Source organism: Lactuca serriola, chromosome 2 (genome assembly GCF_051521515.1).
Source record: "Lactuca serriola cultivar US96UC23 chromosome 2, Lser_US96UC23_V15, whole genome shotgun sequence".
Lineage (NCBI taxonomy): Eukaryota > Viridiplantae > Streptophyta > Magnoliopsida > Asterales > Asteraceae > Lactuca > Lactuca serriola.
In genome coordinates this window covers 151,240,093-151,254,475 of record NC_136409.1, presented here as the reverse complement: position 1 = coordinate 151,254,475, position 14,383 = coordinate 151,240,093, and the positions used below count along the sequence as shown (strand labels likewise).

Below are 14,383 nucleotides of genomic sequence, written 5' to 3'. Positions count from 1 at the left end.
AAACTATGTTTCTAGACATCTCCTAACAGTAATAGCAATGTTTTAAATTATCTTAACTCCTTAGTAGTAGCTCCAAATTCTGGTCTTTGAACCATGTGACTAAATCCATTTCTCATGATCAGATTTAGCTCACTCTGCTTAAGCTTCCTTCTTTCTCTTAGATCCTGCAATAACATCAAAATGTGATTATCATATCATGTATTAAGAGTTTATGAATAGGAACTTATTAAAACAATAGAGTTAGATAATGGATGTACCTGAAGTAGAGTCAGAAAACTTGACTTTACTATCTTTGAGATCTTTCAGGTACTTTGGGCAGCTTCACGACCAATGTCCCTTTAATTGGAAATAGAAACATATGGACTCTTTGGGGTTAACACATGGAACTATCCCAGAAATAGCCTTTCTCTTTACCATACGATCAAACTGTTTGACCTTGGTCAACCTCTTTCCGTTGAGAAGAGAAATCTTTTCTAGAGCACCATTGTCATTGTCCATGGAAACCTTGGAATTAGACCCAATAAGCATTTATGTTTTAGATGTGCTCTTAAGCATTTCTGCTTCAACAACAATCAACATTTAGGTCAGATCAATTACGGTTACATCGAGATTCCTCATATGAAAGTTTTCAAAAAACTGACCATATGATTTAGGAAGCGAGGAAAGAACCAAATCAATGGATTTCTCTCTTGGTAAAATGACACCCATTTTATCCAACTTTTCATTGTACGAATTCATTTGTAGAACATGCACACACATAGAATTTCCATCTTGATGCCTACATGCCAATAGGTCTTGAGTAGTTTTGTATCTTTCAACTTGAGGAAAACACGATGTTGGGAGAGTTATTGGATGCAGAGGTGGAAGATTTGAAGAAGCATGACCTGATTGCAGTGGAAGCATATCAATGCTCCACGAGTGTAATCCCTGTTGATATGCCCTATTTGGCCACACCAAAATTACTTGCACGACAATCTCCCTCGTTCGACACGCCATACATGCCAGATTTGTCCCCAACCCTATTGGTCTCCAGATCGAACATTAGAATTCCTAGACTTCTTTGTTAGAACCACTGTTGTTTGAACCTGTGTTGGCTTTTGCTTCTTTCGAAGCTCCAACTCAATCTCCTGCTCTAGGACTTTATCAGTCATCTTCTCTAATATCTAGAAACTTGAGATACTGACAAACTCCTTGATGTCATCCTTCAACATGTTGCGGTACCTAACCTTTTTCATCTCCTCATCTGCAATGTACTACGGTACAAACAAATCCATAATCTTGGTGGTGATCTCCGCCACGGTCACTGTTGTCTGATAGAGATCCTAAAATTCCCTAGCCAGCTTTCGCACCTCGATAGCAGGCACGAAATTTGATCTGAATTTGGTAACAAAATATGCTAAAGTCATAGCCTCATTGGCCTCGGCTCCCAGACCACGACCCTCCTCCTCTTACCAATCGCGAACTCCATATCTCAACAAACATGTAGCAAATATGGTCTTCGACCCCTCAGGGTAGAAGCTAGTGTGAAAGGAACACTCAGTATTTTCACCCTAGTACATGTTGGAAATGGGGTCCTTCTTCCTGAAGAACTCAAGAGCCTCACAAGCACGAAAATCTCAGAAAATGAGAGTGTGTGCCCAAACTGACTAACGACTAACTCCACACGAAGGGACCGCATACACTCATCCATCAACTCTATTATCCCCTCCTTGATTGTACCGAACATGACATGTGTCTCCTCTAATATTACTCGCAAAATCTCTGTTGCAATAAACTCGTGTAACTTTGCATCACTTGATCCAACTCCAGAGCCTGGACCAAAACCGGAACCAAAACCAAAACCTCATAGATGATGGTCATCACCATCATGAAAGGAAAATATAAAGGTAAAAAACATATTGTAAAACTCATTATTCAGGTATTTTCCCTTTCAGCCCTTAGTGTGAAATTCATTGCAAAATTGGTCCTAAAACCCTATGTACTAATAAACTTCCTAGGATTCCACTTCCCATACATGCTGAAAGATCTTTGTTGACGCCGATAAATCATCTCACGAATGCAGGTTGTACATAATCAAAAGAAAATAGACGTTCGAATAGATGTCTCTACCCTAAGGCCTTCATCAAACAATAACATACAATAAAGCTGAACCAAACATTCTAAGGATATCTAGTCTTAATTACGTACCACCCTAATGCATTCATCAAATTATTTACTAGCAGCAAAACAAATCCTAAAGCATTTCTCTATCAACACATAACATGTGTAGCATGCATCTCTTCTAAATAGGTATTATAGCATGCAACCCTAAGCAGATCCTTAGCCTAACACTAGCATGCAACCTATATCATATCATGCAAAAACATAACATTCATGTATGGGCATTATTTGCTTGGGTTCGGCTGATTGCATGCATCACACCCCTTTTTCTTTACAAAACATTTTTAGAAAATCGTTTTCTTGTAAAAGATTTTATATATCCTCATTTTGAGTCTAGACACACTATCGAGTATGCCCGAATCCCTCAAACCAAGACTATGATACCAACTTGAAACATCCCAAAAATACCAAGGAAAAAAATTCAATTTTTAAAGTAAATAAAACCATTCCATAAACTTCACAAGGCAAGTAATCAAAAACATAAGTATTTTTTTCATAAAAAATCAAAGTAATACCAAAATCTCATAGTGCGGAAATCATTAGTGGATGCGACACAATTAGACTGACTCATTTCCCTTACTACTGGAAGTACCTGAAACATTTAAACTGAAATCGTAAGCACAAAGCTTAGTGAGTTCCCCAAAATACCACATACCATATATAACCCAAGCCAACAGGCCTATTTCATCCGAAGTGACATGTTATGGGCTACATAGACTTACAACCACTTCTGCAATGACCTATTTTATCCAACGAGTCTATTTCAACCCAAGTGAATGCTATGGGATACTTTGTAGTCTTGCAACACCCCTACAACTTCCATGGGATCGCCCCATGGTCTTTCATGCAAACATAACAACAAGAGTCACAAAGAAAACAAGCACAAACGACACATAATGTCCTACATAGCATAATGAGAAGACTCAACGCTAATCAGAGTAGACTAAATCACAACTCACAAAAACAGGAAGTTAGTATAGCACACCACCTAATGAATCACAAAAAGTCAAGCCTCGATCTACCAACCAAAACTAGCATTTTGACTAAAAGTCAACCTAGTCAAAAGTCAACGGTCAAAGTCAACGATCAAAGGTCAACAGTCAACCACCATGTTGTGGCTAACCCCTAACCACGCTGTGACATTCAGACGACAAAACAGTCGCAGAAAACCCTCCACTATGTCGTAGCACTCATCAAGCCACGTCGTGGTCACGTCCGAACAAAACAGACACGTTCCAGTGTGCCACCATGCCATGGGCACTCCTTGTCCATGTCGTGGTTTTCGATCAGAATCTACATTTCCTTCTTAAGAGCTTAATCCCTTGAGTCATTCCTTTATACTTTCCAGAAGGCTTCATTGTATCACAAGGTATCATAAAAATCGTAACTTTATGGACACGCATGTCCAATGCATGTGCTCCTTCAAACTTAGGTAAAATGGGATCAAGACCTCATGCATGGCATCAAACAAGTTAATCAATTCAGATTTAGGACATATGTAGCTCTTGGGACCTCAAGGAATGATAAAGTTGCAAACTTTATCAACACCAACCACTCATAAGAATACACCACGGAGAAATAAGCTCATTATCTTAATATTTACAAAGAACAACCATAAAGTTGAGCTTAGAAGACTTACAAAAGTCTAGAGAAGGATCAAGAGGCCGAGTTATGTAGCTAGATGCTCATGGGGTCACCAAAACACCACTTCTTCTTCAATGGCCTCTCTAAGCTTCAAAACACCAAGAAACACACACACACACACAAGGCACACAAGGATAATGGTTTCTTATTCTGGAGGATGGAGGGTGAGGTTGGACGAAACCCTGACCATAACATCCTTTTAATAGGGCTTAGAGCCTGAGATCTAGGGTTTTGTGTGTCATCCGCCCCTACATCGTGGCATATATCTCACCATTTCATGGTGTTTAAATGATCACCATCTTGTGGCAACGGTCCAACCATGCCATGGCGTCGAGGAAATTCCAAAACCACAAAGTTGCAAGGTCAAAGACTTATACCTGAAAATTTGGATGTTACAAATCGCTTGTTTGTTCTCTAAGACTGTTATCGTAAAATAGCATATGTTTAATGTTTTAAAATGAAAGTTTTTGTAGTGCCTGCAGATTCAGGCTAGTCAATTTAGAGATAATAAGCGTTCAAAATGATTTTTTGATAGAATATTAGTTAGAATAAATAATCTTAACCAAATTTATAGTATATATATATATATATATATATATATATATATATATATCACAAGGATTCCGTACACATAAGGAACACTAAAATCCGACTATTAACGAAGAAGTTATGACCCGTTGAATTTTTGCGATAAATCGGCACGGCTTCACGTATCGTAAAAAGTATTTTTTTTTTTTTTGACAAAATACTTTTTAGCCTTAGCAATCTAAACAAAAGTTGTAGTAGATGTTAAACCGAGAGCATGCATATAAATAACATCCAAATCTGACTTCATTTGAGGAAGTTACGATTTTTTTAAGCTCCAGCCTAGCAGTATACAGCTTGGAAATCGAATTTTAGATCGATCAATTTTTAGCCAGCACAACCTTAACAAGAATTGAATATATCGTTAATAGGAGCTCGACGATATAAAGACAGTCGAAAACGGACGTCGGATGACATTGTTATGATTTTTTAACGGACTTTAACTATCTAAGCTTGCTAAAATATACAGTAAAACTTAATAATAAAGTCAAAATTAGCCGATGGAGTCTAACGAAAATTGTAGATCATGTTGATACCTACGCGTGGATCTAAAGAACGTCAAAAACGAAGCCCGTATGCGAAAGTTACAGATTTTAGAAGATGATTAATTTTCAGATTAACCTCGGAGTGACACGTAACATGATCTAGACCACACCTTCTTCCCACGGCTTGCCACCAAATTGCAAAACGTGGCCTGAGTACACCCATCGTACCTTTTGCGTACGCCTCGCATACTCGGTTGTTGCAGCCTATAAATAGATGGCGATTTTTACTCAATTCTTCACACCTCTTCAACCAATTATCTCCTACCCCCCCCCCCTAAAGCCTCAAGGCTTTTCTCTAGCACTTCCAAGGTGTTAGTAGCGAAGCCTCGGAGCGCCGGAAAGCCTCAAGAAGTAGAGCCTTCGTCTTAGAAGTTCTGCCCATGCAGAGCTCGGTTTCTCGCTAAACCACCTATAAGTTGAGTTATGCTTACCGTACTTTAAGTATAACTTATGTTTAAGTTCATTATTGTTATTATGAACCTACAAAAAATATTTATCAATTATTCCAAGTCGTTATACTTATTGATCTATTTATGGGGATGATGTTTATGTTGGATTTAGTGAGGTGCTTAAAGTGGGATTTCCAAACAGTATACTTCGTATACCAAACAGACCCTACCTCCGATGTGATCCTACCTAGTTGTTCCTTACTTGATAGATCTTGAAGTAGATTTTGAGTTAATGATGAATCTAGACTAATAATTAGTCGCAATAAATATTAGACTAAAACTTAGTGATAATGACACTAGGTTACTTCAAAGGAAAAGAATTAGACTAAAACTTAGTGATAATGACACTAGGTTACTTCAAAGGAAAAGACAGTTGCTAGAAGCGTAGCACTTCCCGAATTTCAAGTCGTCACTTTAACAAGTGAGTGCATAGTTACTTTCATCTTACACATAGATATGAAGTATTTAATATTAATACATGTTATATGTGCTTATTATCTGTGTTCCTGATATCTATGCTAGATGAACGATTTATACGTGTTTTACTTGATTTATATTGTGTATGTATTTTTATACCTATAAATATATTGGGTAAAGATGGGTAGATGAAAGATGATATGGATGATGAGAGAAGAAAGATTATATAGATGATGAAAGGTGAGAGATGATGAGAAGCCTTGACTTTAAAGCTAATCCTATAACATCCATAAATTTCACGCCAAATTTAAACTTTTTCAATCATAAATAAAAACCGTAAAGCATCGTTTACAAAATGTTTTCAAATCATTTTCCATCAGAGTGTCCCAAAAATCATAACATAAGGATGAGGAGCGGTACAGTCACGCCTTCGCCTTTCCATGGACTCCTGAAGTACATGAAACAATAAACTGAAAATTGTAAGCCCGAGGGCTTAGTGAGCTACCCCCAAAATACCAATACCACACTGACAATACCATATCAATAATAATCAATCAATCATCATGCATACTAGGCCATCGGCCTGACTGGACCGCCCTACCGGGCCTACAGTCTGTCTGAATCTATCCCGAGCCTTCGGCATGACTGGTCCGCCACTTGGGCCTACAGTCTTCCCGGACCGCTCATATGGTATGTTGGCCTTCAGCACAAAGCAGGACCGCCTCAACCCAACCAACAAGCAAATAACCATGTGCGCATAGCTATCATATACTGGCATATACAAATATCAAGCATATCTACCTCACTGATCATAATCATAGAATTCTCCTGTAACTAGAGTACCGACCTATCAGGTCACTAACACACCAATCCCTACGGATCATAAAAGCATAACATACTGTCTACCTCGATTCCGAACTAACAAATCATAACCACATGCAACATACCATAACAATAACAACTAAAGGGCCGACCTTGGTGCCGTAGACCCTATCGATATAGTGAGGATAACTCACCTCGCATATGTTGACAAGAAAGGTAAACTCCAACTCTCGGATCACTTGACCCAGGTTCCAACACCTATCATCATAGTACATCATACTCATAAGTCCTTAACCTTACAAGGTACTCCATAAACCACTAGTCAATCCCTGGTCAAAGTCAAAGTCCTCAATCAAGGTCAACAGTCCATGTTGACCTTAACTCGCCGAGTACCCTTGGCTATTCGCCGAGTTCCCTGAAGTACATTCCAACTCGCCGAGTCATCGGAGTGACTCGTCGAGTTCCTTTGATCCTCGATCAAACTTAAGGTCACACGTCGAGTTCCCTCATTGCAACTCGACAAATACACACGCATACATAATCTAGGGAAAACTCATCCGACTCGCCGAGTTGTTCTTCAACTCGTCGAGTCTTATGGTGATCTTCATCGGGCTCGCCAAGTTGTTCATCCAACTCGTCGAGTCCACGACCATCTTCATATGACTCGCCGAGTCATCTTGCGACTCGCCGAGTCCATTCAGTTCTTTTTCCATATAGACTTGATTTGAGCCATGCAGCGGCCCCAAATCACAGATCCAAGCTTCTAGGGCATACTTATCACATAAAGTTGCAAACTTTACGTGCATGCATGGCTATAAAGGCTCTAAATGTCTATTTTAAGTTCTTAATGAAGCTTCAAGTCTAAGAGGGACCTCAATCACAACCAATACAACAACTTTATGATTCTAGCATCCAAGGAGGGTCTAGATCTGAAGTTACAACCTCATATCTAGCCCATAGCTCATCCTTTCAACTTAATACTTCACCAAAAACCCTAAAACTCAACAATGGAAGAGATTCACAAGAAGAAAGGCGATTTGGTTACCTCCAGAAGATGATGACTGAGATAAGAGCTGATTTCCACACTCCACTTCCTCCAATACCCTTCTCCTCTAAGCCTTCTCTCTCCAAAATCCTCTTTTCAAGCTTCCATCACACAATGGCACACACACACGTATTAGGGTTTTAAGGGCTCTCAAAGACTGCAAGGAGGCCAAAGGAGGCTGAGGCTCCTTTAAATAGGGGTGCAAACCCCGAGATTTAGGGTTTCATCTGCCAGCTCCTACTCGCCGAGTCCCAAAGTGGACTTGTCGAGTAGGTCACTTAACACGCGGTCCCACCCCGCTGCTACTCGACGAGTAGGTCGACCGACTCATCGAGTAGGGCTTCATCCAATAATTCTTACGTAATGAATACCTGAGAATCGGGGCGTTACAAATCTAATCATCTAGTAGAATATAGATAACAACCACGGATTATTCTAGACGGTCAAGTGGAAAGCTAGCAGACTTGCAACCTGTAGGTGTTTTTAAACTATGTGTTCCCCAGATGTACTCTAAACACCCTGGCAGCTATGGACTTAGTGCCTTATAAATGAACATTGGTAGCTATGGGCTTGGTGTTAAATAGATAACAATGGTAGTTGTGCCTAATAGATAACATTGGCAGTTGTGCCTAATTGATAACATCATCAGCTATGGACTTAGTGTCTGTTAGATAAACCCTGGCAACGATGGACTTCGTGCCTATTCCTTAGGACAATCCTTAGGAATGAATAAATGAAGAATATATGATTCTCAGGGAAGATCCTTAAGAATAAAGAAGATAACGAGGATGTGAAATTGGGTTAATTGTTTAATGATTAACCATAATAATTATATTATTGTGCGTTGAAAATCCTATGTACTCACCAGGTTTCCTAACCTGACCCACTCAGTTTATTGTATCAGAGGTAGCGGTATGAAATATACATTATGCTGAGAGATTCACGGAGTATTAAGTCGCTGGTTTAATTACTGTAAGACTTGTAATATTTCGTTATGCTTATGTTTCTATATTGACGAATATATCCCAATGTTTTAATAAAAACAAAGTGCATTTCTTCGGAAATGCTTTGATTATATCATTTTCATGTTTTCTGGGAAACAAATTCTGCAATATTATTCTTTAAAAAGGATACTTTGATTTTTAAAATAAATAAACAAATCGGTCTTTTTTGGCCGTGAAAATGGGGTTGTCACGGTTTTATCCCCACCTTTGTAATTTCTTTCTATTTTAGTTTTTATTACAAAATTATTTGTTTTAATAAATATATCCTCTTTATGTTTTTGTTCTTTTATATATATATATATATATATATATATATATATATATATATATATATATTACCCAAATAGTCTTACATACAAATATTTTATATTATTTATTAGGGTTAATGTCATTCTAACCCAACAAACTTTCTCAAAATGGTTTAAATGGCTCCTTAAGTTTTTTTTATTGCATTATAAGGGAACAAAGTGAGTATTGACATGTTTTTAGTCACCTAACCGACTACAACCGGTTTAATATGCCACGTAAGAGAGAGAAAGTCACATCTTGTGTCTTTTTCTCCCCAACTTGAAAATGAGAGTGAGATAGAAAGCATTAGAGAGTGGGAGAGCTAGATAGAGAAGATAGATGGAAGTAATGTTTCATTTTATGTCTCATATCTCCGGTAAGTTAAGGAAGAATAGGGAGGGATAAATGTAGGTTCGTGGCGAGTTCCAGGGGATTCAATGGAGGTTCATCGGTTTGGAATTTAGCCTTATTGCTGATTAGAATTCGAAGAAAGTCACTAAAACTTATCAGACGCGAGATGAGATCCATGTGAGTGTTTATGGAAATGATTTGTTAAACATACAAATATGTAAATAGATCTAGTTAGAGATTGATAGAATGGAATAGAGTGATAAAATATGCGTTCAATCCAATCCTGGAGAAATGTTGTTTGGATCTCTGTTTGATGTCGGTGTTGAATGTATCGTAGGGAAAAAGAAATGAAGATAAATTAATGGTGTAGGTGGGTGTAAACATCTCCCTATTGGTACTCCAACGACGAGAGAGGGGGGGTGTAAACATCTCCCTATCGCTGGTGAGCATGATGTCCCGACAAGATCTTCATGCCTTTTTTCCAAGAGAACATAACAAACATTACCTCCATACATGTTCTTAGCCTCGATTCTGGCTCCACTGTTGTATGTACAAATGGTGGAGATGGAGAAGCAGCAGAAACAAATACCCAAAATGTCTTCACCGATGGTAGAGATGGAAACAAAAAAGAAGCTTGGGGTGAAGAAGCAGAGTTCGTATGTGCATAAACAAATGTCTTGTGCAGTTGATATAGATGAAGAAAAGAAGAAATGGGGATGAAGAAGAAGGTTACAAAACAAATAAAACTAGGTTCATGGTTTGGATGGCTTTATGTAGTTGATGGTCAAACAGTAGTCAAGGCACATATTTTACCCGCTTACCCGGTACCAAGTTAAATAAGAATCTTTTAAAACGGTAAGCCCAGACTTCATTCACTAAAAGTAAAAATAAATAAATAAATTGAATGACCTTTTAAAACAAATAAGATAAATTGGTTGGGCTAAAATAACCCTCTTTTTCCATAAAAACATAATTTACCACAACACAAGCTTAATCTCCCCTTTTTGTATATAAAATGCATGGATGCAAATGAATGAAACGATATACAATTCATTTGCGTGAGGTAATGGGAGCATGGGACCTACTCTGATTCATGATTCATGTTCTTGGATGCCGACACCCAACATGCATAAACCGGGATGTCATTATGATTTTTGTAATTTTTTTAAAAGTTGTTTATAAAGATCGAACATTATATTTGATGCTTTTATGAATCATTTATAAAAATTAACAATTCTTTGGAGTTTAGTCGTTTAGTGCATAAAGCAGTGAGTGGAGTTGTTCACTATCTTATTCATTTCAATATTTGGTAAATCAATGGATAGATGGAATCTTTCGTCCACGGCATTCCAAGTCACCATGTCATATCTTGCGTCTTATACCTTAAACTAGCAAGTCTGATTCCACCACCCTTTCTTTCTTCTCAACAATTTCCCCCAAAATTGCCAGTTTTGCTGCTAGAGTTTAGAACCCGAGTGATCTATCCTTGTGTTGTGAATAGCCGATAAGGCGATAACGATCAATGGGGGTACAGAGAAACCTCATGAACAGAAAAACCCTCAATAATGTCGCAAATGCGATGTGGGTTTCTAATCTGAAGTCCAATCTTCCTTCCCTCCGCCGGTTTTCGTCATTGCAGCCGCCGGAGCTTCCTCCTTTTGATTACCAGCCGGTTCCATACAAAGGTCCATTAGCCGATGAAGTATTCGAAAAGCGAAAGAAGTACCTTGGCCCTTCTCTCTTCCATTACTACCAGAAACCAGTAATCTTCTCTCCCTCTCATTGCTTATGATCATTTCAACCACTATTATATGTCCACATTCACATGCAAACCTTCGTGCTTACATTTTGTATCAAAAAAAATCCCCAAGAACACCCTTCAATATTTTTGCCCAAATCTTGATTGGTTTTGAAAGAGTACACACTTTAAGTCTTGTATCTTCTTGTAAATGCCATTTCCAATTAGCAATTAGACTTGTTGTAAAACCCCAACTGTGTTCTTGTACTTGATTCACTTACTATTGTGTTCATCTGTGAAAACCTCTGATAACGTAAGAACATTTAACCCTTTTCACAATGGGATTATCCTTGCAGCTTAATATAGTTGAAGGAAAGATGCAATATTTGTTTGATGAAAGTGGAAGGCGTTATCTTGATGCGTTTGCTGGAATAGTAACTGTCTCTTGTGGACACTGTCATCCTGAAATTCTAAAAGCTATCGAGGAGCAAAACAAGCTTCTTCAACATGCTACAACTATATACTTACACCATGCAATCGGTGATTTTGCAGAAGGTCTAGCAGAAAAGATGCCTGGAAATCTAAAGGTCATTTTTTCTCTCAAATACATTCATTTCAAACATCATTTATCAATTGCTTGATTTCTAAAGAGTCCATTTCTATGTACATAATAACAGGTTGTGTATTTTGTAAACTCTGGGACAGAAGCAAATGAGCTTGCAATGTTAATGGCTAGACTATACAGTGGAAACCTTGGGATGATTGCTTTGAGAAATGCATACCATGGTGGAAGTGCTGGAACAATTGGATTAACAGCTTTGAACACATGGAAGTACCCAATACCACAGGCATGCATAAAACCTAAATCTTGAATAAAAAAGTTTCAATCTTTTTGCAAATTTCACATTATATTTCTATGTAGGGTGAAATCCATCATGTTGTAAATCCAAACCCCTATCGTGGGGTCTTTGGGTCAGATGGGATTCGATATGCTGAAGATGTTCAAGATCACATTGATCATGGAACTTCAGGAAGAGTTGCTGGTTTTATAGCTGAAACCATTCAGGTTAGGATGGGATGAAAACTAAATATCATCAGTTTGTGTTGTTTTCTGTTATGTCAAATTTGATTACAACTATGGAATCGGAATCTTGATTGAAGGGAGTTGGGGGAGCAGTGGAATTGGCCCCGGGTTACTTAAAACGGGTTTATGAAATGGTGCGTAAAGCAGGTGGTGTTTGTATTGCTGATGAAGTTCAAACTGGATTTGGTAGAACAGGAAGCCATTATTGGGGTTTCCAAACACAAGATGTAATTCCAGATATTGTCACCATGGCAAAGGTAACCTTTAAATCATGAAAACATTTCTTTTTGACTTAATGGACTTAATGGGGATAGAACTTAATCTGGATAGATGTATAGTGATGTTTCTTTTTGACTTAATATAAACAGATGGGTTTAAAGGAGTAAGTGAAACGAGGGTGTCTTTATCCATTAAGACATCATTTTTAATGTTGCTACCCTTTAATCAAACTATTAAAAACTAAATCCAATTATTAAAAACTAATCGGTTGAGTTTGGGCATATTCCACTATAGATGATTTTGCTATTATCATAAGCTGAAAACTATTAACATGAAAATACAATGTTTGATTTGTAGTGATTTCCAATTTCAATTTTATAGTATAGCATCACTTCTAGACAGAAGGGTAAAACGGTCAACTTTTTTCATATTTAGACTGTTCATTCAATCCAAAAGAAGAAACAATCTTTGTTTATACAACACCACTTACTCCAGAAGAACATCATCTATCCATTCAGAACGACTTAATAGAAAAAGTCATGGATTTTTTACAAAATTGCCCTTATGTGTGGATCCAGGGAATTGGAAATGGATTACCCTTAGGAGCTGTGGTTACAACTCCTGAAATAGCACAAGTAATGTCTCAAAAAATACAATTCAACACTTTTGGAGGGAACCCTGTGTGTTCAGCTGGAGGACTTGCAGTGCTTAGAGTTCTTGACGAAGAAAATCGCCAAAAACATTGTGCTGATGTGGGCTCCCATTTGTTTGGGAGATTGAAAGATCTTCAACAAAAACATGATTGTAATAATTTGATCTTCAACTTTATATTTCATAAACATTTCCTTATTTATTTTGGTTTACAAGATGTTGATGATGTTGTTGTTGTTGTTTAGTGATTGGAGATGTGAGAGGGAGAGGATTGATGGTGGGAATTGAGCTTGTGACTGATCGGAAAGAGAAGACACCAGCAAAGGGCGAAACTGGCATTTTGTTTGAAAAACTACGAGGTATGTTATGTATGAAAACTTTGAATTACCCATTTTGACCCTGATATCATTGTTTTTATTATATTATTGTGAATGAAGAGCTCGGGGTTCTGGTTGGAAAAGGTGGATTACATGGGAATGTTTTCAGGATAAAACCACCTATGTGCTTCAATAAAGATGATGCAGGTATTCTTTCACATATACATAATACATATATCAAATACATGTTTTCATCTACTGAATGAATTTTAACATTGTATTCATGTTATGTGTAGATTTCCTTGTGGATGCATTGGATTATTCCATGTCAAAGTTGTGAGTCATGGGATCTTGATGATCAAGAACAGTTTGTTAAACGTTTCTATTTCTTTTTTTAGATGGTGATCTTTCGTACAAAAATTGTAGAACAATTTAAGATTATTGCTTGGAGAAGAAAAGGAGTTTGTATTTTGTTTTAGTTAATAATGCTAAATGCTCATAATGGAATTTTTTATAATATTTTGTAAAGTTTGAAACTATCAAAAACACTTGAAACGTTCCAACAACTTATATGACTTATCACATGTCACATGAAAGGATTTTTGTGAAAATGCTTTTAGAGGATTTGGCTTTTATCATTATAATATAGTAAGATGATACAGAGCACGTGATAAACTCCAGTTAAAAGGACAACAAATGTTATTAGAATTTGGCAATTTGCAATATATTACTCTCTTATTATTGGTTGGAAAAGCCAAGTTACAACTTACAAACGCTTGATGATAATCCTGTCCACAAAAGACAGTTATGCTAAATCTTTACGACTCTTCTCGATAACTACAACTACAAGATAATGATATGTAATAGTAATACAATTTCAGAAAGATATTTTGAATAGCATTTTAAAAATATCAACGAATCAGGTGCGGTCCAAATATAATTTAGGTTCGGTGTGAGTGGAAATAGAAAGACTTTTAAAGACATAAGTATAACCAAATAATTCACAAAAGTCTACTAATTTAAAGAAAATGTTTTTTGTAGTCTTTTATATACAAAATCATTAA

General features: G+C 37.2%; 1 protein-coding gene across 1 annotated transcript; it reads left to right on the top strand.

Moving 5' to 3' along the window:
• Positions 1-10,613: 10,613 nt before the first annotated feature.
• Positions 10,614-13,836, top strand: AGT2 (alanine:glyoxylate aminotransferase 2). The gene is made up of 9 exons (XM_079024912.1): positions 10,614-11,072; positions 11,405-11,635; positions 11,726-11,896; positions 11,971-12,114; positions 12,210-12,389; positions 12,930-13,155; positions 13,248-13,361; positions 13,440-13,526; positions 13,616-13,836. Exons 1-9 carry the CDS (start codon positions 10,833-10,835, stop codon positions 13,657-13,659), a joined length of 1,437 nt encoding a protein of 478 aa, XP_078881038.1. The 5' UTR covers positions 10,614-10,832; the 3' UTR covers positions 13,660-13,836.
• The last annotated feature ends 547 nt before the right edge of the window (positions 13,837-14,383 follow it).

Coding starts and splice junctions, on each gene's coding strand:
- AGT2 (XM_079024912.1), top strand. CDS start 10,833: ATGGGGGTACAGAGAAACCTCATGAACAGAAAAACCCTCAATAATGTC. Junction 12,390..12,929: donor ATATTGTCACCATGGCAAAG/GTAACCTTTAAA, acceptor GTGTGGATCCAG/GGAATTGGAAATGGATTACC. Junction 13,156..13,247: donor TCTTCAACAAAAACATGATT/GTAATAATTTGA, acceptor GTTGTTGTTTAG/TGATTGGAGATGTGAGAGGG.